Consider the following 27880-nt stretch of genomic DNA (forward strand, 5'->3'; position numbering starts at 1 on the left):
TTCCAATAAGCTTCTTTCACAGACTGGACTCCTTCCTAGTCTAGGTCCAGCAATCATTCACACCCCTGTAGTTACTGTCCTTTGTTCCAGTTTCTTTCAAGCATCTCTTGGGGTTGGAGAGGCCATCTGAAGACAAAATGGAGGGGTTTCCAGGGCCTTTTATATTCTCTCTCTTGTGGGTGGAAACCCCTTTGTTCTTCTGTGCGAAATCACAGCAACAAGATGGAGTTTGTAGCCACCTGGGCAAGTCACATGTCCACGAATGATTCCACTCTTTGCAGGCCGACACCATTGTTTACATGTTAGTTTGAATGTTCCCAGAAAAGCTCAGATGTAGATTGGCATCTCCCAAAGTCCATTGTCAGTTAAGTGTTTCTTGACTGGGCACTTACTGAGAATAGTCCTTTCTCAAGAAGCTGACCAAATGCTTCACTGAGGCTACTTAATCAAACGCATTGAAATACAAGTACATAGCCAATATTCATAACTTCAAATGCAAAAATGATACACACATATAGACAGCATAATCATAACCAGTAAAATACAACCTTTCCATAGACACTCCACTTGACCTCCTCTGTACAAGAGCTGGTGCAACCATAGGACCCTGGTTGCAACAATGATTTATACAGTCACAATCCATGTCAATAACATCACCGTATATATTAAAGTATACATTTTACAGCTTAAGTAATAACTTAATATACTACATATATGCAGTTTGCTTGTCAAAGTCCATTATGAGAAACTTGACATTTGCATTTCCTGATGATCAGAGAAGTTGATATCAATGGAACTGATGTCAACGGAGCAGAGCCATAACTAGGCATTTTAGCGCCGGGGGCGAGCAAACATATTTGCGCCCCCTACCATTTTTTTCATCATTTTTCCACCCTATTTTTCTGCCCCCACAGCTTTGTGCCCTGGGTGGCTGTCCCACTAGCCCCGCCATGGCTTACAGCCCAGCAGTGGAGTTATACCAATGATGAATTTCAATATTAGTGTTAAGTAGAGCTGGTAAAAAATTTTTTTTAAAACAACCCACCTGTTCACAGTTTTGTTGAATTAGTAAATCAGTTTTGATTGGACCTGTCATATCCCTTTATTAGATGCTGCTTATGAACCATAATTTTATTCATGGAAAGGTTCTCAAACAGTGAATTTCAGGCTTGTAGCAGAAATTAATGTAATGAAGAAATGCAACTGATGTTGTGACAGTCGTTCTGGGAAGAATTATTTTACAAATATTAAGTTATACAATCAGGGAACAAAAATAATACCATGTGATAAAGCCTGAATTAAAAAATTCAGTATATAGTCTAATCAGTATGGTGTCTAGTCATACTCACTATGAACAATTTAGTGTCAATCCATAGCCAGGTATGTTTGTAAAATCTATTTCTTGATCAGTTTAGAAAGACAAATTAAAAAAGTAGCATGCTCTGTTCACAATTCACAAACAGGAAAAAAGACTAACTATGTCAAATGGGCCATTCAAAACTAATGGTTCAACCAGCTCTAGAGTTCATATTCATTATTTTAAGATGTTGCATTTAATATGGTTAAGTGTCAACATATGGTGAGTTGTACATTTCTTTCAAAACATGTGTTGCAATAAAATATCACAAAGTGAAGGAAATGTGCCAAAATAAATGGATTAACATTTTCCATATGAAGAACAAAAGGCCCACAGAAACCTCCTAATTTAATTTATTTGAAATACTGACTTGCATAAAACCAACTGTTCTCCTCTAGTAAGGATGTAAACGGCTGCTCACCTTCTGTAGCCCAAGGTATTATCTCAAACTACATGGTAAAACTGTATTATGAACCAGTCTTGCAAACCTTTAATCACATGAATAGTCAACTAAAATTAAGAGAACTACTCAGGCATGTCTACACTAGCAAATACTGTACTATACCATCAAAGCACTCCTATTGCGGCTGTAACTTATACCAGCAAAAAGAGAGTTTTGCTGATATAACTACATCTACTCTACGGGCTTCCACGAGCACAGCTGCATTGGTCAGGGATCACACTTTGGCATATCCCTGACTGACCCGGCTATACTGGCAGAAGTCTGTAGTGTAGACCTGATCTCAAATTAGGAAGGACTACTCTGCTGAATGAAGTTTTGCAGGATCAGGCCTATCCATATGACAATAATGTAATAAATAACTTCATAATTTGCAGTACCTTTTTTGACTATGCATATGTCTTAGGACGAAAGAGATGATTAATCGGCCCAGTTCTGAAGATCTTACTCAGCCCAAACTCCTACCTCAGTGACTACTCAAGTGTAAGATTCCCTGGGAGCAAGTCTAATAAAGCTGGTGTGCTCAAACGTCCATGGAGTATGAAAGGGTTGCAAACAAGGCTGACTCTAAATTCACGTTAGGTTTCAAACACAGCAGCTAGAGCTGGGTGGTAAATGTTCAGACAGTTTATTCACCAAAATATGACGTTTCCATCGACCCAAAACTATTTGTGAATTTGACACACACAGTTTCAGCCCTTCACAAAATGGGAAGAAGAGCCCCATCCCTTTATAACTATTAGCCCAGCAAGTAGGGCACTCACCTGGCATATGGGAAGACCTGGGTTTGAACCCTACTCTAGAACAGACCAAGACAGATGTTGTCAATTCACTGACCGTTCTGAAAAATTTCAGATTTGGTTCAACCTGAATCTTTTTTTTTTCTGCCACTGAACCAAAAAAAATCAATTATTCATCCATGTCTTATAGCAAGGTAAATATTTTCCTGCTATTCACTCTGCTTGACTGATTTCAGACACTGAATTTGTCATATAGGGTTTAGCAAGCCTCATTGCCTCAGAGAACTGGATTTCAATTTATTTTGGTTTACATTGTAATACAATAGGTCTAAATACTTCAGACACATCTGCTGTGTCATCACACTTGGTTCACGTGAGCTTGCTGGTATACAACTCCTCTTCCAAATCCAAAGAGTGGCCTCTCCTCTTCTCTCCACATGGCTGAGAGTGAAGGGAATATGGGGATGTGGCTAGGGAAAAGAGGAAGTTCAGCAGCCATTAAGCTTTTCCCCAGGTTTACTTACACACACACACTCTCTATTGCATGCGCACACACTCACTCACTCTCTCTCTCTCTTTGCAGGACAAGCATGAATACACCTCTACCTCGATATAACGCTGTCCTCGGGAGCCAAAAAATCTTACCGCATTATTGGTGTAACCACGTTATATTGAACTTGCTTTGATCCACCGGAGTGCGCAGCTCCCCTCTCCCCCTGGAGCACTGCTTTACCGTGTTATATCCGAATTTGTGTTATATCGGGTCGCATTATATCGAGGTAGTGGTGTACTTGGGTATTATGCTGCATTCAAAAACTTCATCTCTAAAGAAATATTCTGAAAAGCAATGATATATTTTTTATTGGCCTAACCACAATAACAAATTACCTAGATAGTTCTTGCCCAAGATCCTCACGCTCCCACAGGATTTATATTCCACTGGTAAACAAAATTAACCCTAGATTAGGTTCAGCACTTTCAATCCATCTGTCTTTTTTCCTAGATTTTGCCATTAGCCACCAAATGACTCCAAATCTGTTGCAATGTGAAATTGTAAAGGACTTGAAGCCTCTTCCAAACTATTGGCAAAACTCAGAAAATTCTTGAAAATAGTTTACTCCTCCTCCTTTCTGCTGTACAACACTGGAAAATGAGGGAAACAGCAAGGAAGCATTTAACGTGCAAATTTGGGGGTATCTCTATAATTCCTTTCCTGTATCAAGGACTCTTTCTCACCTTCTCATCCTACAGAAATTCACTAGCAGCCCTACACGCCAACATGTAGTTAAGGAACATAAGAAAGAATGTTTACATGTAGAATACTAAAAAACAATTATGAAATTGCTGGCTCACCCCTAGATTTTTGGAAGGCTGGTCTCCCATTTACAGGTGCAGTTTGCACCTACCAAATCTGTGCCACACTCAGTTGTCCTCCATTCAAAGGCAGTTACAGATCTGAGCAGCTGGATTTCTAACTACCCATGTAATCAGAAGTAGGACCGTTCAGATGTGCCCCCAAAGTCCATTTTGTGGGTGCAAAAATGCAGGAGCAAACTTTACAAGGGTAAATTCCACCCACAAACAGGGAGGCCAGGCCTGAGTCCAGCTGAAAAGGTACTTCACAGTTTGTGTTCTTGCAGTTCTGCCTGTCATTGTGCTATGGGCTTAATCCTGCAAGGTGCTGAGCACTCTGGCTTCAGTCTCCGAAACTGATAAGCATGTGGTTAACTTTAAGCAGGTGAGTAGTCCATGAATAATTACACATGGAATTTGCATTAGCAAGAACAGTATGTAAGTGTATTCTGATATGTTGTGACTAGCATGCCACTGTATTAACAATGCCGTATTGGAAGATACTTGATAGCTGTAGATAAGAATCATAAAGCTACTGTGATGTCCTGTGTGATAGCTGCATCTTTTATATACTAGTCCTTTAAAGAATGAAGGAAATGAAAAGGATGCTACCCAATAGCTCAAGCTCCTAAAATACTCTTCTTCAAAGTTATTACAGTCTGGTAGGGAAGATCCTCTTCCTTTGTGGTACAAATATCAAAATAAACAGGGGAAGTGTGGAATCACTGACTCATTTGTTTTTTAACATAAACACATAGCTTTAATCCTGTTTGCACTATTTTGGTGTCATCCCAAACTTGTAAAAATAAATAGCATTACTCCACCTATCACTACCATGTTGCGATTTTGTATGTGTTTATGTGTAAACCTGCATGCTAATATGGTTTTCACACATTTACAATAATAAAGAACAGAATATTTAAATTAATTCAACAGAGCACTATGCAACTTCCCACACTGATCATTTTCTTTCTATAGTTGTGTTTCCCTGCTTGAAGTGAACAGTAGCTATATCCAGGCATGGATCTATCCATTACATTCAGCATTCATTGTAAATAACCATTGGAACCCAACTGATTAGTCCTAATTTATCCAAACCTGTTATTTGACGTTTCAAACCAATTCCCTTCCTCGAATCAAAGACCCAGTATAGTACAAGATGGCTAAATCAAGCATAAATAAATCAAATGTGTACATGTTCATATGCTGTCTCCAGAATTCTAAACACTTCGAAAATAGTGGTTTTGTGGTGAAAAACTGAGCATGCTTTATTTTTAATATTGATATATGACCTATACAATCCCAGATTCTTATCATCAATAACTTGAATGATCATCTCCTGGCTCTCTGCACTTTCCTCTTATATCAATCATTCCATAGCCACTGTATCTTTCCCTATTTCACTCAGTGTTTCTTTTATCACCTCCTGTAGGAAAAACCTTGCCTTGACATGTGGTTTGCTAGCTACTATCCCTCTGCTACATGATAGTTTCCCCCGTACTCAGAAAGCTTCTGGAAAAAATGATTTTCTCTGGCTACATCTCCGTGCATAACGCCTTAACTATTTCCAATTTGGCTTTTTCACTCACTCTGAAACTACCCAGCTCCATGTACTTAATGACTCATTCCTTGTCTCTTCGACCATGGCTCTCTCTCTCTTCTTATTCTGCTTTATCTCTCTTCTTCTTCAAAGTTATCGAAGACACTGGCATCTGTTCAGCGAGTTATCTAAGCATGTGCCTAACGTTTAAGCATATGAGTGGTCACATTGAAGTCAATTGGTCTGAAAATTCATAGATTCACAGATTCTAGGACTGGAAGGGACCTCAAGATGTCATCGAATCCAGTCCCCTGCCCTCATGGCAGGACCAAATACTGTCTAGACCATCCCTGATAGACATTTATCTAATCTACTCTTAAATATCTCCAGAGATGGAGATTCCCCAACCTCCCTAGGCAATTTATTCCAGTGTTTAACCACCCTGACAGTTAGGAACTTTTTCCTAATGTCCAACCTAAACCTCCCTTGCTGCAATTTAAGCCCATTGCTTCTTGTTCTATCCTTAGAGGCTAAGATGAACAAGTTTTCTCCCTCCTTCTTATGACACCCTTTTAGATACCTGAAAACTGCTATCATGTCCCCTCTCAGTCTTCTCTTTTCCAAACTAAACAAGCCCAATTCTTTCAGCCTTCCTTCATAGGTCATGTTCTCAAGACCTTTAATCATTCTTGTTGCTCTTCTCTGGACCCTCTCCAATTTCTCCACATCCTTCTTGAAATGCAGTGCCCAGAACTGGACACAATACTCCAGTTGAGGCCTAACGAGCGCAGAGTAGAGCGGAAGAATGACTTCTCGTGTCTTGCTCACAACACACCTGTTAATACATCTCAGAATCATGTTTGCTTTTTTTGCAACAGCATCGCACTGTTGACTCATATTTAGCTTGTGGTCCACTATAACCCCTAGATCCCTTTCTGCCGTACTCCTTCCTAGACAGTCTCTTCCCGTTCTGTATGTGTGAAACTGATTTTTCCTTCCTAAGTGGAGCACTTTGCATTTGTCTTTGTTAAACTTCATCCTGTTTACCTCAGACCATTTCTCCAATTTGTCCAGATCATTTTGAATTATGACCCTGTCCTCCAAAGCAGTTGCAATCCCTCACAGTTTGGTATCATCTGCAAACTTAATAAGCGTACTTTCTATGCCAATATCTAAGTCGTTAATGAAGATATTGAACAGAGCCGGTCCCAAAACAGATCCCTGCAGAATCCCACTTGTTATGCCTTTCCAGCAGGATTGGGAACCATTAATAACAACTTTCTGAGTACGGTTATCCAGCCAGTTATGCACCCACCTTATAGTAGCCCCATCTAAACTGTATTTGCCTAGTTTATCGATAAGAATATCATGCGAGACCGTATCAAATGCCTTACTAAAGTCTAGGTATACCACATCCACCGCTTCTCCCTTATCCACAAGACTCGTTATCCTATCAAAGAAAGCTATCAGATTGGTTTGACACGATTTGTTCTATACAAATCCATGCTGGCTATTCCTTATCACCTTACCACCTTCCAAGTGTTTACAGATGATTTCCTTAATTACTTGCTCCATTATCTTCCCTGGCACAGAAGTTAAACTAACTGGTCTGTAGTTTCCTGGGTTGTTTTTATTTCCCTTTTTATAAATGGGCACCATATTTGCCCTTTTCCAGTCTTCTAGAATCTCTCCTGTCTCCCATGATTTTCCAAAGATAATAGCTAGAGGCTCAGATACCTCCTCTATTAGCTCCTTGAGTATTCTAGGATGCATTTCATCAGGCCCTGGTGACTTGCAGGCATCTAACTTTTCTAAGTGATTTTTAACTTGTTCTTTTTTTATTTTATCTGCTAAACCTACCCCCTTCCCATTAGCATTCACTATGTTAGGCATTCCTTCAAACTTCTCAGTGAAGACCGAAACAAAGAAGTCATTAAGCATCTCTGCCATTTCCAAGTTTCCTGTTACTGTTTCTCCCTTTTCACTGAGCAGTGGGCCTACTCTGTCTTTGGTCTTCCTCTTGCTTCTAATGTATTGATAAAAAGTCTTCTTGTTTCCCTTTATTCCTGTAGCTAGTTTGAGCTCATTTTGTGCCTTTGCCTTTCTAATCTTGCCCCTGCATTCCTGTGTTGTCTGCCTATATTCATCCTTTGTAATCTGTCCTAGTTTCCATTTTTTATGTGACTCCTTTTTATTTTTTAGATCATGCAAGATCTCGTGGTTAAGCCAAGGTGGTCTTTTGCCACATTTCCTAACCAGCGGAATAGCTTGCTTTTGGGCCTTTAATAGTGTCCCTTTGAAAAACTGCCAACCTTCCTCAGTTGTTTTTCCCCTCAGTCTTGATTTCCATGGAACTTTACCTATCAGCTCTGTGAGCTTACCAAAATCTGCCTTCCTGAAATCCATTGTCTCTATTTTGCTGTACTCCCTTCTACCCTTCCTTAGAATTGCAAACTCTATGATTTCATGATCACTTTCACCCAAGCTGCCTTCTACTTTCAAATTCTCAATGAGTTCCTCCCTATTTGTTAAAATCAAGTCTAGAACAGCTTCCCCCCAGTAGATTTTTCAACCTTCTGAAATAAAAAGTTGTCTGCAATGCAGTCCAAGAATTTGTTGGATAGTCTGTGCCCCGCTGTGTTATTTTCCCAACATATATTTGGATAGTTGAAGTCCCCCATCACCACCAAATCTTGGGCTTTGGATGATTTTGTTAGTTGTTTAAAAAAAGCCTCATCCACCTCTTCCACCTGGTTAGGTGGCCTGTAATAGACTCCTAGCATGACATCTCCCTTTTTTACCCCTTTTAGCCTAACCCAGTGACTCTCAACACTTCCGTCTCCTATGTCCATCTCCACCTCAGTCCAAGTGTGTACATTTTTAATATATAAGGCAACACCTCCTCCCTTTTTTTCCTGTCTATCCTTCCTGAGCAAACTGTACCCATCCACACCAACATTCCAATCATGTGTATTATCCCACCAAGTTTCAGTGATGCCAACAATGTCATAGTTGTATCTATTTATTAGCACTTCCAGTTCTTCCTGCTTATTACCCATACTTCTCGCATTTGTATATAGGCATCTAAGATACTGGTTTGATCTTGCCTCCCAGTTTTGCCCTGACCCTCCTTTCTCTCTGCCATTATAGCCCACACTCCCTCTTGTTTCTGACCCATCTCCCAGGTCTCCATGTTCCCCACTTACCTGTGGGCTTTGCTCACCTGTCCCCGTCGAACCTAGTTTAAAGCCCTCCTCATTAGGTTAGCCAGTCTGTGTCCAAATAGGGTCTTTCCCTTCCTCGAAAGATGAACGCCATCTCTGCCTAGCAGTCCTTCCTCGAATAGCATCCTGTGGTCGAGGAAGCCAAATCCCTCCTGGTGACACCATCTTCGCAGCCAGGCATTCACCTCCATGATGCATCTGTCTCTGCCCGGGCCCCTACCTTTGACAGGAAGAATAGAAGAGAATACCACCTGCGCTTCAAACTCCTTCACCCGTACTCCCAGAGCCCTGTAGTCACTCTTGATCTGAAATCAGTGAGGCTATTTACTTGCTACAAGTTAGACACACGCTTAGGTACCTTACTCAATCAGAGCCTTTATCCTCGCTGAATGCTTTAGGAAAAAAGCCATTTTCTCCAGTACTCTCCTGGCCTGGTTTGACTCAGATCTCACCCACGATTCCTTTATCATTCTGCTTGAGGCTCTACATCATCCCTTCTTTCTCTGCTATGGAAAGCCTCAGATCTTCATCCCAGGTTCATGAGATTCAACTAAAATAAGATCTAAACGTTTGATTGCTTCTCCAAATAGGCTTTCTCAAACTATATCCTAGGGACATAGGAATTTCCATACCACATCAGACCAATAGTCCATCTAGACAGCCAGTACCAGATACTTCAGAGGCATGTATGAAGTCCTCATATATAGAACAGTTATGCAATAACATGCCAATGGGGCCATTTCTGCTAGGTGGTTAGTGATTCCGTCCCCGATATAGCAAGGTACTTAAGCATATGTCTAACTTTAAATACCCAAGCAGTCCCATTAATTACCAAGCCCCAAGTCCTGATATCTGAGAGTTGATATCCCATATAAATGGTTATCTTAGCTATTTGAAATCTAAATGTGAATGGTATTCTTCTCCATAGAAATAGATAATTATTTTTTAATCCTGCTAAATTCTTTGCCTCAATAATATCTTGTGATGGAGATTATAGTGATTTGCACAGGTTAATTGGGTTGTGTATTCAAGTATTTCCTTTCATCGGTTGCCTTATAATATCATTCAGCGTCCCTCCCCGTCTTTTCTTCCCTTCATACTACTTGAGAGAGGGTAGGTAGGATTCTGTATCCCTTTTATTACTTTTTTTCTTTGCTTCCTATGGTGGTTGTGGATGAGTCCAAAATATAACAAAAGTAGCTGTGACACATAATTAAGCACCTCTGCCACCAGTCTCAGGCAAATCATGCAGAGGCAAATGAAAATAAGGGGATAAAAGCTAGTTAACCAAACTGTTATAAATCTCTTTGCTTTAGTTTATACTCAAGCCATAGAGCACAGTACTACTCACCTCAGTAGCTTTGATTAACTTTATTTATACAACCATTACCCCTACCCTACATTATAGACTCCTTGAAGCAGGGACTGTGCCTTCATTTATGTTTAGAAATTGTATCACTGGACCACAGTGGGTGCTATTGGAAATAAATAATAAAATATCATTATGAATAATTAACATTTTTCGCAACCAGACCCCGATTCTGAAAAGCATCCCTCTCCAGGGCAGAATTTAAAGCACATGCTTAAGTCCTGTTGACAGTGGTTAAGCTGCTGGTGTGCTGTAACCACCGTCTATCATGCTGACCAATATTGTCTCACTATTTCATTGTACTCCACAGTTGCTCTGTCTGTATCCATCTGTTCTCTCTTGTCTTATACTAGATTGGAAGCTCCTTGGGGTAGGGGCCGTCTTTTTTGTTATGTGTTTGTACACACCTTGTAGCACAATGGGGTCTTAGTCCATGACTGGAGCTCCTAAGTGCTATGGTAATACTACTACTCCACTAATTATTAATTATTATTATTATATTATTAATAATAATGGGATGCAAGCAGTAAGCGTGTGAGTAAGTGCTTTCCTGAAACAGTTCCTCGGTTTGTATTTACTTAATATACAATATTTCTTACTAAATCTTATGTGCATATTTCATACATTTAATTTAAAGTGTTATTGCAGATATATGTGGAGGAGAGATATGACCCTTCATCCCCATATTTTGAATAGTTCCTCAATAGGACCAACACAGCAGGATTATTTTCCCTTTCCTTAACTTCAAATGCAGCAGCTACCTTTCTGTTTGACTCTTTCAAATGTAGGCTGTTATGCTTGCCGAAGTACTAAAGACGCAGGCTGCCAGAGGAGTTTAGCATCTTTTTCTGCCTATAAGTAGATTAGTAACGTGGAATCTTTAAGCCTTGGAAGTACACCTCTACCTTGATATAACGCTGTCCTTGGGAGCCAAAAAATCTTATCGCGTTACAGGTGATACCACGTTATATTGAACTTGCTTTGATCCACTGGAGTGCGCAGCCCCGCCCACCCGGAGCACTGCTTTACCGCGTTATATCCGAATTCGTGTTATATGGGGTGGCATTATATCGGGGTAGAGGTGTATGTACATTTCTGTACACACCTGAAGTAGTTTTGCTCAGGAAAGGCAATGCAGTGAAATAGAAGAGTTGAAAGAATTTTGCTGCCAACCCTTTGCTCTTCACTTCTACTGGGGAAACAGCATATGTAATCGCACCTGGAAGACCTAAGTGCTGGGAAGACCCTTGGGATTCCTGAGCAAAGTTCCACTGAATTTAATGGGACTGCTTGCATGAGTCAGGTGAGCAGGATTTATCCTTGGCTATGTACAGTGAGGGAGAAAACACCTCACGCTCAAGACAGCCAGTCAAGCCCCTGCCCATGCTACAGTGGAAACCATTGTATCAACAACTGTCTTTATACACAGTTATTGCTTGTAAGCACCCTTTCTGTTACCTTTGGGGAAAGGGATATTTTATTTCCTGAGAGCGGTGCTACATCCTGATGTAAGAATAGTTTGTCTAACTGCCCGGGAGGACAGACAGTAACAATTCCCAGAAAAATACTTCTGTCCAAACTGGCTGGTGATGACCATTGCAGCCTGGCCATTGCAGACACAGCTTCAATTGCAGCATGGTCGCAGCTTAAAAGAATGAAGACAAGGGGTCTAGAGAGGGAAGGAGCTACAATGATAGATAAACTTTAAGCAGTTGAAAGAGAGGGTTAATAAGTGGTTCAGCTGTGAAACTGAGAGGCATTTTTTTTGTAATGTCATCTTTGTTGACTACCAAGACCACCATTTTGAATCTCAATGACCCTGTCCTCTGAAAGCAGTTCAGTGGCATGTTTGACACATATTCTCCTTTCATTGCATGGAAACTGCATTCCTAGGGCCTTTTCATACTTAACCGATGTATATTTCCTTCTTCTCATCTAATGGAGAGTGGCAAAATTAATATGTGCACTGACTGGGAGCAGTTACAATATTTGTCTTTTTGAAGAACTTTGAAAAATATGAATTATAATTTGCATGGAATGTTAACTGGCAACTTCTACAGCAATAATATAAACTGAAATCCCCAAATGGTCATTCATATTACTTAGGTTGCAGATTGGCTTGTGAAAAGTTGTACCATGCATGTCCTGCGCCTGCCTTTCTAATCTACAGGTGCTCTGGCACATGCTTGGTAACTGCCCTTTAAAATTAGTATTAAACTTTCTGCTCTGCAGTGTACAACATAATGCTGTTTGCAATAGACGTTATTACAGCAGCATTTTGAGAAATATCAGCCACAGTGGTTCTTGAATTTAGCTGATGTAATATAGAAATTTTTATCTAGTGTTACTGATCATTGCAAATTGCTTTATGGTCTCAGAGGATGGTGTTGCAAATGTAGTTCTTCGGGATGAAAATTACATTAAACGGATGCAGCTTGTGCTACAATGTATTATGTATCCCATCTGCAAGCTCCACCCAAACAGTAAAAGGAACTGACTTAGTGACTCATATTTTCATGTATCATATCCATCAGATAACCTCTTTTTCAGAACCACAGGAGCAGCTCAGATTATTTTGACATCCTCTGCAGTGTTTGGTAGAGATTTGTTTTCTCTCTCTTCTCTCTGTCCCTTTTTTCCCTCCAACTCTTTCTCTCTCTCTCCCCCAATTTATCTGGATTAAACAAGTCTGATTATTCTTTATGCCATTGCAAATAAAGTCATTTTCAGAAACAGATGTCTAAATCAGCCAGTGAAATAATCCTGGAGGCAGATGCAGCCTTCCATAAGCTGCCAGGCACATGGTGCAATCAAAGTGATGAAACAAAATGGAACAGGCTGCAGAAAAAGTAATTAAATTATAGTTCCATTGTAGAAGCACATTTTAAAATTACTGAGATTCAGAGCCTATAATGCTGGTATTATAGTTGAAAGAATACTTGCCATGGGTCATGAGCATTTTTTTAAAACAGTTATTAATCATGCTTGACTGGAAAGACATGTGTAACCTACAACAAGCAGTGGCTGTAGTTTTGCCAAAGGAAGCTTTTGTTCCCTGAAGAGAATTGTATCAAAGGCCAGTGTGTCCTATTATTACATGTGCAATTGCAGAGTGCAGAATGTGAAATGGGGCTTTTCAGATTTCAATACAGAGTACTAAAAAAAAGAAAAAGAAAACAAGTATTGTGTCTTCTTGAATACTGTATGACCTTTTTTCCCTACCAAGTTAACTTATTCACTGACAAAAAAAAAAAAAAAAACTCCTAAGTAAAGATAATGTTAAGGTTCTGACAAAAATGGAAAAAAGCCAGGAAATCTAAAAAGGCCTAGAAAATAAAGATGAACAAAACCTCATTAGCTCATCTAAATCCATTTCCCTGCCAACACAAGATTAGTCCCTATTAGAGCTGGTTGAAAATTTTCCAATGGAACCTTTTCCCATTAGAAAAAGCCAATTTGTCAAAATAAAAATGTTCTGCGGGAATGTGTAAATTTTGATAATATTTCCTTTTAAAAACTCAAAACAAAGTATTTTTGATATGGTCCAACCTTATTGTAATGTTTCATTTTCATTTTGTAATGATTTTTTGTTTTGAAATATTATTTTATATTTTATGATAAGACAAAATCAAAATAGAACATTTCAACTTTGTCAAAACAAAAGCACTTGGATTGACCCAAAACAAAAAAATGTTCAAAAATGTTCCAAAGTTGTATCTTGTGGGATATTTTGAAATTTGACATTTCATACCAATACGGAACAAAACATAGATTTCTTAATGAAATGGAAATTCTGGTTCCTGACCAGCTCTCATCTCATTTAGAGCCTGAACCAATCTTCTTGAAGTCAAAAGCTAATGTTGACTTCACTGGGCATTGGATCCGGCCCCTATAGCGCTGGATCCAGTTAATTCCCAAGTGATGGGGCTTTTGCCACTTCACCTTGGAGAATATTATGTATCAGAGGGGTAGCCATGTTAGTCTGGATCTGTAAAAACTGACAAAGAGTCCTGTGGCACCTTATAGACTAACAGATGTACTGTAGCATAAGCTTTCATGGGTGAATACCCACTTCATCAGATGCATGTAGTGGCATGTGGCATGTGACGAAGTGGGTATTCACCCACAAAAACTTATGCTCCAATACGTCTGTTAGTCTATAAGGTGCCACAGGACTCTTTGTCGCTTTTTGGAGATTATTCACCTTAGGAGATTTCAGTGTCCGAAGTTTTTTCCAGAAATTCAGCCTAAACTTTCCGTTTAATTGCTTCCTATAACTCCTAGTTATTACCTCTTCCCACGTCAACCAACCCTGTTGTACGACCCCAATGAATTCCTCTCCATCCCAGGTGTGTGTTTTTCAACATTTGTAGTCTGTTATGTGTCTCCTTATTTTGTTCCTTAACCAAGCTACGCATATTTGGCTTCATAATTTTTCAAATACATCAGTCTCCCCCTGATTATATTTTATTGCTTTCCTGTGAACTCACTCCAGTGTTTCAGTCTGTCTGGTAATGGGGTACCCAGAACTAAACATAGTATTCCAGGAACAAGTGCATCTGAGCCCTATAGAGAGGACCTATTATTATCTCCGCTTCATGATATGACATCTCAACCCCTAATTTGTTGTCCACGTACCCATACCTAGGTCTCTTATGGCATGACCGCTTTCCAGGTTTCTCTGTCCCACTGGTACAAATAATTTTTCCCCCCATGTATAAGCCTGCATTTCTTCAGGATGAATCTCTTACTGTTGATTTCTGCCCATATTTCTCATCTCCGTGTCTCCTTTTGTATTATTGCCTTGCCTTTGCTCAGGTTTGCAAAACATTCTAATTTAGTATAATCAGCAAATTTCACTAATGTGCTGCTAGCACCCTTTTCCAGATCACTGATGAAGATGTTAAGTAACACCAGAGTAATGCTGATCTCTGCAGTAGTCACTAGATATTTCCTCATTGCAAAATATCGTTAGTTACCCACTCTTCAGAAGTCTTCAGAGGAGCCAAAGGATCGTGCTGTCGTTAGTCCTGAGCAGGGAATGATAGGTGAGGGCAGGCTCCTCTAACTTGGCTTTCTACTTCCCACTATCCCCATCTTGCCCTTGGTTATCGGACCAAATTCTGGTTTTGGTCACCCATATGGAATGCTATTAAAGTCAGTGGGGTTACATGGGGCAGCAGAGGTCACAATTTGGCCTGCAGAATTTAAATACCTTTAAATGGATTGTGTTTTTAATCTGGTACAGGAAATTCACTCCCATGTATTAATCTTTTAGTGCCAAGCTTCTGCATTTTTACAGCAACACCTTTAAAACAGAGGATGTATAATAGATGTGCAGGGAAAACCAAATGTAGTTTTTGCAGCACTATAGTGTTATGCTTAGCAAGTTGGATGCAGCAGAGAATCTGCCCCAGTGATTTCAGAAATCGATCATACTGGAGTAAAGTCACTGTCAGATGCCACATTTTTCTGTTATGTGAGTTGTGATGTTATATCCTAAACAAAGCAGGGTGCCATGGAACCGGTAAGGTGGTTCAGGGATCAATTCCTTACTTCACTGGGTCTATCAAGTGGATAAGGTGAATAGAATTTGGCACCAGATGGTATTTCAGTCAACAGCTGTGTAAAAGCAATCAACAGTTTTTATTTAAGAATTCTGTAGTGCTTTTCCTTGAGTATCCCAGCTACACATAATTAGCAAACGGGCAAGTTTACATCTAGCACTAGCTTCTCACCAGTAAAACGAGATAAATTGTTTTCATTTTAGAGCTTGACTTTGAAGTCATTAATAAATATAATATTTGATTTTTCTGAGCTTTTGAGCACTTCATCAATTAGGTGACAAACTTGCTTTTGCATTTTAAAGATTCTGCTGGTTTAAATCAGTCCTGGAGATATTGATTAGAGTGGCTAAAATCTTGGCAAGCATTTGGCTCTTTACTTTGAGTATTGACTGTCCATAAAAAAGTCATCTATCATGCTTTTTTTTTAAATCTGGTTTGAAACAAAGCTCTGGGAACTTGTTCACTGCATAGTCCTCTGGTTGACTAAAATGTTCTTACAATACCAAAGATTTCACTTATTACAAGAGAGCTGGTGAGTGAGAACTGAAATATTAATCCTGTAAGTGTTATTTTAAAGCAGCTGTTATGATGATCTGAAATGGCACTGAAACATAGTGAGTATTTTTTATTCCTGTGAGTGATGAAGTCTTTACAGGAAACAGCCATATTTGCAGCTGGTACGATTGTACTGCTGTGGGCGATATCCTGTCCTTTCTTTTCTCTCAGAGAATTCCCTATACATCCTTGCTTCAAGCAAGCGTGACCATTATGCCCCAGAAAGAGGGCCTTTGACAGATTGCCATCAGTTCCCTTGTGGTAGGATCTTGCCTTCCTCACTGGATTGTATGCTGTATGAATTTCTAACCTCTCTACATTTGTTGGCTGGTGCTGCCTTTTCAGCATGTAGTTAATTCTGTGGCCTAGAGTAATTCAGTGGAATACATCAGGAATTATTTTGTCTTTTTGTAGTATTTTGGTGGCTTATTGTTTGTTGTTAATCTATTTTTAAATGTTAACAAATTGGTTTAGCAACAGTTACTGAAATTCCACGTTGAAAAACAGACACCTCATTTATGGTAAATAGTGGTTGAAGTGTACTTACTACACATAACATTTATATGTAAAATTAGAAAACACATATTGAATAAAATATATAGAAAAGGCCCTTTTTATTGGGCCAAATGTCCCCTATGTAAGAATAAACTGTATAAGGAATAGGAGCTCAGGTTTCTATCTCAGAGGATGAATTTCCACTTCTTACCATGCGGTAATGGAAGTGTTCTACACAAAATAAACACATCTCAGGAGTCCTGCTGGAGTCTCACATGCAGGCCTGCCCATGGTTAACCACGTATTTATAATCTCTGGGATTTATTATTGCCACTCATTATATCTAATAGTGAAGCCACACACCCTGCAAAAGTTCTAGAGAATACAAAACTCAGAGATCAGGCTGCGTAGCAGCAAAGGTCACTGTGGGCACATCACCCATTGGCTCCCCATAGCATACAGGGAACAATTCAATGTATCTGTCTTGATATTCAGTCATCCATGCAACTGGCCTTAGCTACATGAGACCTGACATGTACCTCCACAACCCTGGAACTTGTGACAGCTAAATTCCACTGGAAATGAGAAACTATTGACTAATGGGAAGAGGCTCTAAAGTGCGGCAGACAGAACTTTCACAGGAGCTAGGCCTAGACTATGAAACTCACTTCCGCAAGATTGCAGCATAACCCTGGACTTCACCACGTACAAGTAAATAAATGCAAACTCATTTATTTGACTTAGCTTTACCTCGGTCAGTTTTTACACATGCACGTACACAAGCCAAAAACCCTATAAAATAATCAAGCTGTTTATCATGTGAGTTTGGACAGAAGAGACAGAGAAAAATAGTTTTTATATTTAAATACTTGGGACGTGCTCTGATACTACAGCAGTTGGGCCATATAATTACCTGGAAAGGTGGATAGATTGGGGTGATATGTAGAACAGCTGTCCTCCCAGGCCAGCTAGTGTCTCACCTCTCCACATCCATAAAGCCCAATCTCAGGTGTATTTATGGTGTTACCTACAAAAAATGTTATTTTTACAGAATAATAATTATAAAATAAGTTTCATTTTAAATGTCTCTTTCAAACTGAATGATCCATATAATTAAAAAAACCTCCTGGGCTTATTTTAGTCAGCTGTTAATATGCTTTACTGGGTAACTGGACTCACTACACCTGAGGCGTTGTTAATGACCTAATAATGCAAGCACCATTCTATCTTCATATCTGTGTGTCAGTATATTCATGTTTTCATATATTTACTACTTGGAAAGGACGTTTCCTTTTTTAACTCATTCCCTCGTCGTCCCGCCCTCTTCCCACTACCTAGCTCCTTCCTCCTCACACCTGGCCCTCACCCAAATGTCTCTTCTGCTTCCACAAGATTAAGTACTGGGTGTCAGAACTAGAGCTGGTTGGAATTTTTTTTTCCTGCCAAAAATAGCCAGGGGACAAGTTTGTCAGCATTTTCAGCAAAAATTTTTGACTTTTCTGCTAAAATCCAGAAAACAAAAACTTGGCCAAAAACAAAAATTTTCAGGTTTTCTGTTTTCTGACCAACCCCCCCACACACATTTTGATGGCACATTTTCACCCAGCCATAGTCAGAACATTGCTGAACTCGCCTGTATAGCAACACCTCTCTGCAAAAGTCCACCTCTGCATTTCTTTGGTACTTTTTGCCAAATGGCAGTATTAGAAGCTTGCTTCTATTCATTAGAGGCTTGCAGTGATATGCTATTGCAAAGGCCCACATTCTCAAGGATGTCGAGGCACCTTACTCCTATTGAAATACCTTTTGAGGATCTGGGCCAAACTGACTTACTCAAGGCTACACAGTAGCCTTAGGCAGCTTGTTCTACTGGACTCTCTTCCATTTTTCTCCAGGTTGGGAGATGCGATAGTAATGAGATGAGCAGTGTTAATAAAAATAATAATCTAGACGAGGGGCTGATAGAGTATCAAAGACATGATCAGATTTTCGACTATACTCCTGTTGGTCAGTGTGAACTCTCCCAGGGCCTAGTCACAAGTCCAAGTTAAATGGCAGGAAGGGACGTGCAAGCCTTTTACCGAAATGTGCTGGTTCTATTCTGGGCTAAGTGATCCTGGGAACAGTTGGACCCCGGAACCGAGGGGACCCATTTATTCTATGTGTCTAGGTCTCACAGAACTAGTTGTAGGAACGAGGTGTTTCTGTAGCTCCCAAAGCATCCCTCCATAGATCCTCACATGCACATTCACACTCTCTCGTTCCCTTCCACATAGTTGGGTTGCAGACTTTTCTACAGCCCTGTGATAGCCTCGTAACACCTCTGCTACTCCTGCTGAGGCATGAAGGAAAGGACCGAATCTCCTGACCTCAGTCCCCAGAGCCACAATGGTCATATATAAGCAGTCATTAGCCATAGACTCTGCACCTGTGGGACTCAGACTGAGCTACTGGGCCACTGCCTGTGAAGTGGTGTCCTTCAGAATGTGTTAGCCACTGCAAAGTCCGGCCGGACCACAAAGCTGGGCCAAACTATGAGATGTCAACACACTGGGTGGGGCTGGTTCTTTAGCCACTAGAGCCCCCCCCTTATTATAGTGATACCAAAGTAATGAACATGAACCTTAACAGATCTTTGAGAGAAGCGACAATTTGCCTTTTTTTGGTCCTTGTTCTGAAACTAATGTTCTACTCTGAATGTGACTCTAAGGATTCAATTTTCTTTAAGACAGGCCTAAAATGGACAAAAATCACTAAACAGTCTCCAAGAAAGCTTTAAGCCTTCTTTACTTTGAGGATTGCCTGTCCCTGGTAACATTCATCCCTCCCTATTTTAATTTGTAATGATAAATGTCCTTGCAATAATAAACTCATAATAGATGCTTGTTTATCCCTTCAAGGCCTGTCCTTGCTGCTTTCATTAGCATTTCAGGATATTTATGACTTTGTGAATGACTGAAAATCTGCAATTTGTCATCAGGGATTAAGAAACATCCTTCTTTCACTTGGGGCAGAAGCTGAGCTTTGGCCTTGGAGAGACGGAACCACCTCTGGGCTTCTTAGACAAAAACAAAGCCAGACAGTGCCCAGATTTACTGCAGCAAGTGGCTCTTCGCTACTCAGATGTCTTTGCTAATGTGTCATCTGCTGTTGCTGGTAGGGTTCAATGTTTAGAACTGAACTATCTGTAGGGACCATAAAATCCTCTGTTGTGCAGGAGCAAGAAAGAATGGGGTGGAGACTGGGAGGAGAAAGGAAAGGAATGTAAGTGTTTCCATTTCCCAGTTCAAACAAAAATAAGAGCATTTAAAAGTAAAAATTGGAATTTTTTTCACACACACACACGCACACACAAATGTGGCTGTTCAAGGAAATATTATATTTCAATTTGTCATTGTGGTTCTGCTGCACTGAGTTGCTCTCAATTTCAGAGCACACGAAGCCAACAGAAACTTGAAAGCTCAAAAGGCAAGTTTATCACCTACTTGATGAAGGATGAAGTACTCAGACGCTTAAAAAATAAAAACAATCAAAGGAGCTTTTCACGAGCTAAGCCACTCTAGGGAAAATCAAAGGGGGGATGTTAATTGGTTTGTGCAGCGTGATATTTTCAGCTTTGAAAAAATTCAGCCATTCAGTGATACTTTCTTTCTTTCTGCAGGTTGACCAAGTGAAAAAACTAAGAAACTGCTTTCAAGCATTGAAGATACCAGGCCAGGATGAACACGAAGGACACAAAAGTGACTGAAGGAGGTCTCAATGTCACACTTACCATACGTCTTCTCATGCACGGCAAGGTGATGCACTTAACACTGTAACAGCAGTTTTCTTTTTTATTTATCTAGGTGTCTGTGGTTGCATTAAAGTCTGATAGTTACATTTACAGAGGCCCTGGTCCTGCTCAAATTTAAGTCAAGAGCAAAATTCCCATTGACTCAAGGCCCAAAGACCTGTCCCTGATTCAGCAATGTGATACCGCTCATGCTGAACTTAAGCATATATTTAATTCCATTCCTGTTCAGCACAGCACTTACGCACATGGTTAAGTGTGTAAATCAGGGCCTCTAACAGGCCAATTCGGGGCCAGAGTGCCAATATCAGTGTTGTGACAGCTTCACAGTTCTATAGCTCAGGGACTGAGAGCAGTATCAAACCCCAGTTTCCAATACTTTGTTAGTCTCTTAATACAGAAGTGTGCTGCTATAAATTAAAACTTGTTTCTCAGGTTCTCACCCTGAGATCATGTTTATTGGCAACATTTGGCAAAACCAGCTTATGTGTTTTCATGTTTGGGGAGCATCTGTACAGTGCTGGCCTCAGGCAGACATTTGCTCTCCTTTAGCAAGGAAACAGTGAAAATAGATATAGATTAAATATTTTTTGGAAATATCTCGCTCTTATATATAATGTTTCTTTTGATTTATAATGCATAAAAATACTTTCTTGGGCTCTAGGCATCTGTGTTCTACATTAAAAATACAATTACATTAAAACAAAAAACAGCAGGTACTTCTCACCACCCCCTATACCAGAAAATAACTGATAGAGACATTCAAAACCCATAAAATATCCTCCTAACACAAATACCAGACTCTCTTATGCCCCCATATAAACTGGATTTATGTATGTGCAGGTCTGGATTTGTGTACAACACACACAAACTATATTAAAAGAATGTTAAGATTGCAAAGTCAAGCACTCAGAAGTTAGAAGATGGGAGAATTAAGGTTGCCTGTGCAATCTTAACTCAGCCCCTTTGTGCATATGCATTACGATACAGGTTTTAGTTACATGATCACATCCTATTTTTTCCACAGGATCCCTGCCTCCTTCAGTGCAAAGGATAGACCTGCTCTGGGGATGAATCAGGGTTGCACAGTGAAGGAGGCTGTTATCTGTAGGATCCTTGACTCATATGTTGAGGAAGTTGGAAGACGTGTAGGAACTTAGGTAAGGGATTGCAGGAAGGGAAAGGATGGTCTCATGGTTAAGGCAGTTGAATGCTGAAGTGGAAAATTGGATCCTATCCCTACCCCTGCCACAGAGTTCCTATGTGATGCTGGACAAGTAACTTGAACCAAACTTTTCACAGGCAATCACTAATGATTTTCTGGGTGCCTGACTTAAGATCCTGGGGCCTAATTTGCAGCAGTGCAGAGCACTCACAGCTGTAACTGAAGTCAATGAGAGCAATACTTTGAACATATAAATTCTGTAAAATGCTTATAATGCTAGGTACTCTGAAAATTACCCAAAATTAGTAGATACTTTTGGCTTTAATCTCTGTGCTTCAGTTCCCCATCTGTGCAATGGGGATAATAATATCTCCTCTCACTGAACTGTTGGGGAAATAAATTAATTAGTGTATGTGAAGCAATCAGATACTGTAGCGATGAGCAGCATAGAAAAGCCCAGTAGGAAAGTAATAATTATGTCTTCAAATCAGGGTTTGAATAGTGCGCAATGAATAAGCGCAGGGCCACACATTAAAAAACAAGGTGAAGACAAAGAAGAATCAATTGCCTAGGGAGGTTGTGGAATCTCCGTCATTGGAGGTTTTTAAGAGCAGGCTGTCAGGGATGGTCTAGATAGTACTTAGTCCTGCCTTGAGTGCAAGGGAATGGACTAGAAGACCTTTCAAGGTCCTTTCCAGTCCTGCGATTCTATGATTCTATTAAAATATTAAGTAACTGTGGTCCACTCTATGTACTACATGATACAGGGGTCCTGTGGAAAAAATAGCATGTGGTTATGTAATTAAAGACTGTATCATGATGCATATGCAGAAGGGGGGCAAATTAAGGTTACATGGACAACCTTAGTTCTGGCATTTCCACACTTCTAAGTGCTTGAATTTACAACCTTAATAATTTTCTTTTTAGTTAGTTTGTTTGTGTAATTTTCTAGGCTTTTAAAATAAGAAAACGGAAGAACAGATGTTCTGTCATGTGATATCATATACCCACATGGATCATCAGCAGGGCTGGAACCTTTAGATCTACCACACAGACCTCTGACACTTGAGTTATCAGCGTAACTGGCAGCAATAGTAGGATGTTATTCTCTCTTTGGACCAGCACAAGAGGGGGATGAGACAGATTGCCGGTGGGTTTCAGAGATCTTTGCTGACAGCAGAAAAATGGTGAGACTCAGGAAACTTGGTTTCCATCCCAAGCTCTGGAGGGGAGTGTGCTCTAGTGGGCACAGACTCTTCTATTAACTCCCCTCAGATTCACTCACCTCCTTCCTGCCCCCATTCCACCCCAACACCACAGTGGTTCCTATATCCAGTCTCTTTGTCCAGCCAATCCCAGTCAGTTTCTCATCTCCTGCCCTCTAGCTCTAGTCTGACCAGAGTCCTTATCCAAATCTACTTCTTTCCCTCCCTCCTGGTCAAGCGCATTCAAATCAGATGGCTTCCTCCTCTGTGCAGCCTGGGTGACAACAAGAGGTCATTGAGGGTCCCTGAGAGACAGGCTCCCTGCTCTCAGCTCCAGTGTCTGGCCCAACTGTGGCCTGGAGCAGCCATGACAGGGAAAGTCCAGATTCAGCCATGAAGCCCTGGACTGGAAGGAAAATGCTCAGTAGCTCTCTGAGAAAGATGCAATGCACAGTCCCGACCTGTGACAGGCTGGAGCATCCTCAGTGAGGACAGTGTCTTCAGAAATCTTAGCTGTTAAAAATCAAAGTCTTTACTGAGCATGTGCTAAATGATTTTTCAGAGAGATTTAAAACTTGGCCAAATGTGGGCAGATTTTTCACAGGGGCAGTAAAAGGCATATATCCCTGACACGAATGCCACCACCTGCCAAATTTCATTTCCCTTCTCCAAAGCATGTGGGCCCTAGATCTCTTCAAAGAAAGGGTCACCAGCATTTTTTAGTAATGAACAAAACTACCTATTTTTCCCCTAGCCTTTTTCCTTAGAAGTCGCAGAACCATTTTGGCTGAAAATTTTCAGGAAGTTTCAGCCAAACTTGCACCTGGCATGTAAAATTTCAGCCCAAATGGTTTACGATTGGCAAAGTTATAAGCAACTGAAAATAGGGTCTTATAATGGGAAGTACAAGGCAAATGAATGATGTGTGTGATCCAGCACAGCACTTAAACACATGTTTAACTTCACGCCTGTGATTAGTCCCATTGGCTTCAGTTAAACTACTTTTGGCTTACATGCATTTCTGCATCACGCCAGAAAGCTACACTGCTCTCAGAATCAAGCCGTTTATGTAACTCAATAAGTATCAGTCATTTTCAGGACATTTTAGTTAAACTGTTTTTTTAAACTAGCATAAAGCAATCAGAAAGGAAATTAGAAGAAGTTAATTTTCTATGTTGAACGTAGTGAATTGGGTGCACAACTACAGTTAACAGTAAATGGGTGTTATGTATCTAATCTTCAATTAACATGTAGCCCTGAGAGTTTAAATTAAACCCATAAAAGCAAGGAAATTCAAAGTTAAAGTGGAAATATACCATACATCCTCAGTTAACAAGGCACAATGGGTGTACCCTTTACTACAGTATGCTCTAATAATGTGCCCTATTGCACCTGAGTATTGCAAAGAATGTATTAAATTAGAATTTATTTTTGTATATTAAACTGAGGCCCTCACATTTACTTTGATGTCATCTTTGTGATTTAAAAATGCTAATATCAATGTCAGAGTTATCATTCTGAGAGCTGTGAGTGGCTCTGAAATAGAGCAAGAAATATGCTTCCACACGGTTTCTTAAGATTTGCTGTGGTAATGGCATCACTGAAAATTGCTGCACTCTAATTAGCATTCCCAGACAAAACACTTAACATTTTTGTTAAGCATTCAAGTTGTAAATAAGGATTCATAACTTACAGGCAAAGGGGGAGAATTAAAGGACATTGTTAAAAATCATAGAATGTCCTGGTTTTCCAATTTTATTACTGAGTAAAATAAATATATTTTTTAAAGTTGAAATGTATGGAAATCCATCTTTAACTCTGTCCCTATAATTGTGTTACCTTCTGAACTCCTACATTAGGAGATTAATATGCTTGTGACGTCTGCATTGTATTTCACAAATAGACATCTTACACTACACTTGTCTACACATCACTAAGCGCTACAGCAGTGCAGTTAAGACTCTACCTGTACTGACAGGAGACCTTCTCCAGTCAGCATAGGTATTCCACCTCCCCAAGAGGCAGTAGCTATGTTGACAGGAGAAGCCCTCCAGTCAACATAGTGCTGTTTACACAACCCTGAGCGATGTAGTTATACTAATATACATTTGTAGTGTAGACCAAGGCTATGTAAGATTAATTAGCTCAGCTGTAAACCCTGGTGGCTTTGGACATTTTAAACACATATACTTGGGTAGTTTGCATATGGACTTTTAAGTGGAGGATGACTTCTTTAACCATGTCCACTGCACCTTATGTAGCATAATACACACTGCTGAACTCCAAAGGGAAGATGTCCACAGACACCAGGAGGCTAACCATTTTGCAGCATAGAAGGTTAATATTGTAAAAACAAATTCCACTGGCTGGCATGAGGGAAGTAATGCTGTACAGAGAGCTGGTTACATCTTCAGTGTATGTATATGACATGTAAGAGATAGGGGAGGCCTGATTTTCATCTCATCGCTAGATTAAATCAGAAAAAACTCCATTGAAGTCAGTGGAGTCACAGCAGTGTGAAACCCCTCTGAGCAAGATCAGGACCAAGATGTTTCTACTGCAGTCTTATCAAGGGATGGTGAATCAGAGGACAGTCTCTGGTCTTTCATGGAAGTGGTTGTACGTGCCATATATTAAGGATGATACAAAGTAGAGGCGTATAGAGCTTATATTGTCAGTGAGAAAGATTTTCTGTATTCAGGCATAAGGCTCATGTTCCATAAAGTTCAGCAGAGATGGAGCAGGGAAAATGGGGACAGAATTAAGGTTGTTTAGAATACCCTAACACTCCATTTCCCTATTTCAAATGTTTGAATTGTATATAGTTTTCAACTTTTGTTCTATAAAACTATGATGTTCTTTCAAGTTCCTCCCCCAATAAGGAGCCTGTGTATTCACAACTATAATTTTATCGTACCTACATTTTGTGTCTGGGAATTTCCTTAGTTTTTTTAAAAAATGTTTTTTGTTTCCACTTTTGTGAAGTATTGATGTGGTGTGAGCCCCCGCTGGAGTCCTTCCCCAGCTCACAAGCTGTGCCAGAATCCCCAGCCAGTTTATAAAATATCCCAGCAGCACCAGCTATGCCAGTTGCTAACTACTCCATTTCTTGGGGCTCTGCCATACTTGGATGCCCAATTTTTTCAATCTTCCCTCATAGGTCATATTTTCTAGACCTTTAATCATTTTTGTTGCTCTTCTCTGGACTTTCTCCAATTTGTCCACATCTTTCCTTAAATATGGCACCCAAAATTGCACATAAAACTCCGGTGGAGGCCTAATCAGTGCAGAGTAGAGCGGAAAAATTACTTCTTGTGTCTTGCTTACAACACTCCTGGTAATACATCCCAGAATGATGTTTGCTTTCTTTGCAACAGTGTTACACTGTTCATTCATACTTAGCTTGTGATCCACTATGACCCCCAGATCCCTTTCTGCAGTACTCCTTCCTAGGCAGTTACTTCCCATTTTGTATATATGCAGCTGATTATTCCTTCCTAAATGGAGTACTTTGCATTTTCCTTATTGAATTTTATCCTATTTTCTTCAGACCATTTCTCCAGTTTGTCCAAATCATTTTGACTTTTAATCCTATCCTCCAAAGCACTTGCAAGCCCTCCAGCTTGTTATCATCTGCAAACTTTGTAAGTGTATTTTCTATGTATTATCTAAATCATTGATGAAGATATTGAACAGAACTGGACCCAGAACTGATCACTTCAGGACCCCATTCAATATGCCCTTCCAGCTTTACTGTGAACCACTGATAACTACACTCTAGGAATGGTTTTCCAACCAGTTATGCGCCCACCTTATAGTAGCTCCATCTAGGTTATATTTCCCTAGTTTGTTTATGAGAAGGTCACACAAGACAGTATCAAAAGCCTTACTAAAATCAAGCTGTACCATATCTACCACTTCCCCCCTAGCCACAAGGCTTATTACCGTTTAAAAGAAAGTGATCAGGTTGGCTTGACAAATCCAGTCTGACTGCTGCTTATCACCTTACTAACTTCTAGGTGTTTGCAAACTGATTGCTTAATTATTTGCTCCATTATCTTTCCGGGTACTGAAGTTCCCCAGCCCAGCACCTTCCTATTCCCCAGATATCTTTTACCTCCCGCCCATCTGCCAGGGCTGCCAAATTTTGTGCAGCTCAATCTCCTACCCTTGCCGTTGCTTGGGGCTGGGTATATTGACCTTAAGCGGAAGTTTATGGTCATATACAAATTACTTGCAACTATGCCAAATAGTTGCATATTCACAAATAATTAGTATAAATGCAACACATGGAGCTACACAAATCTGGCAGCTATGTCAGTCATTCTCACAGAGTAGAATTACATTATCTGATGTGTAAAGAAACCTGAACTTGACAACAGACATTGTTACGGGGATGAGAGAGAAGAGAGAAAGAGAAATCCAGTGGGGTTTCGCAGCGTGTAGGTCAGTGCAGAATGCAGCTTTGTGTAGGCCAGAGAGGTAGGAAGAGTGGAAAAGAGATAGCAAGGGAGGACTCTTTGGGCCTGAGTCTGATCTCACTTTGTCCAGTTTTACGAAGTGTAATTCCATTGAAATCAGTGGATTTATTTCTGATCTTAAACAGTGTGAGAGAAATCAGACCCATAAACAGACATTAATTGTATCTAACAAGTCTTTTATGGAGCGACAATAAATTCCCAGGTCATATATATATATATATATTATAATAACTGCCACTATTCTTTCAAGTACTGTTAGCATAAGTTAAATTTCTCCCTGTTGCATCTCTTTTATTCCATTTTTCCTCATGCTCCTATTTATATGAAGCACATTCCCTCCATCCCCACCCCCTGCAGAGAGAGATGACTCATTCAATTCACATACCATGTTTTACTCTCCCTTATATGTTCATGTAATTGCTTCTGGAGCCTGTTGTCATTGCTGTATCAACCACAGGGGCCCACTAGATAGCAGTGCTAGTGGGGAGCAAGGGAATAAATGAAGGAGCTGAATGTGAGTCTTCCACACTGCATTTCTGCCAGGTTGAAATGCAGCCGTGTTTATAATGATAAGCAGTA

At 40.1% G+C, this 27880-nt stretch overlaps 1 protein-coding gene across 24 annotated transcripts in view; it reads left to right on the forward strand.

The window, feature by feature from the left end:
• The window catches only part of LOC101951432 (poly(rC)-binding protein 3-like), a 737225-nt gene that overhangs the window by 631875 nt on the left and 77470 nt on the right, over nt 1-27880 (forward strand). For all 24 annotated transcript variants that reach the window (XM_065584029.1, XM_065584026.1, XM_065584032.1 and 21 more), the window contains one exon: nt 20322-20457. In XM_065584029.1, coding sequence (XP_065440101.1) covers nt 20380-20457 — 78 coding nt within the window. In that variant the 5' untranslated portion in view covers nt 20322-20379. The remainder of the gene's footprint in view (nt 1-20321; nt 20458-27880) is intronic.

Source organism: Chrysemys picta, chromosome 2, assembly GCF_011386835.1.
Source record: "Chrysemys picta bellii isolate R12L10 chromosome 2, ASM1138683v2, whole genome shotgun sequence".
NCBI lineage: Eukaryota > Metazoa > Chordata > Testudines > Emydidae > Chrysemys > Chrysemys picta.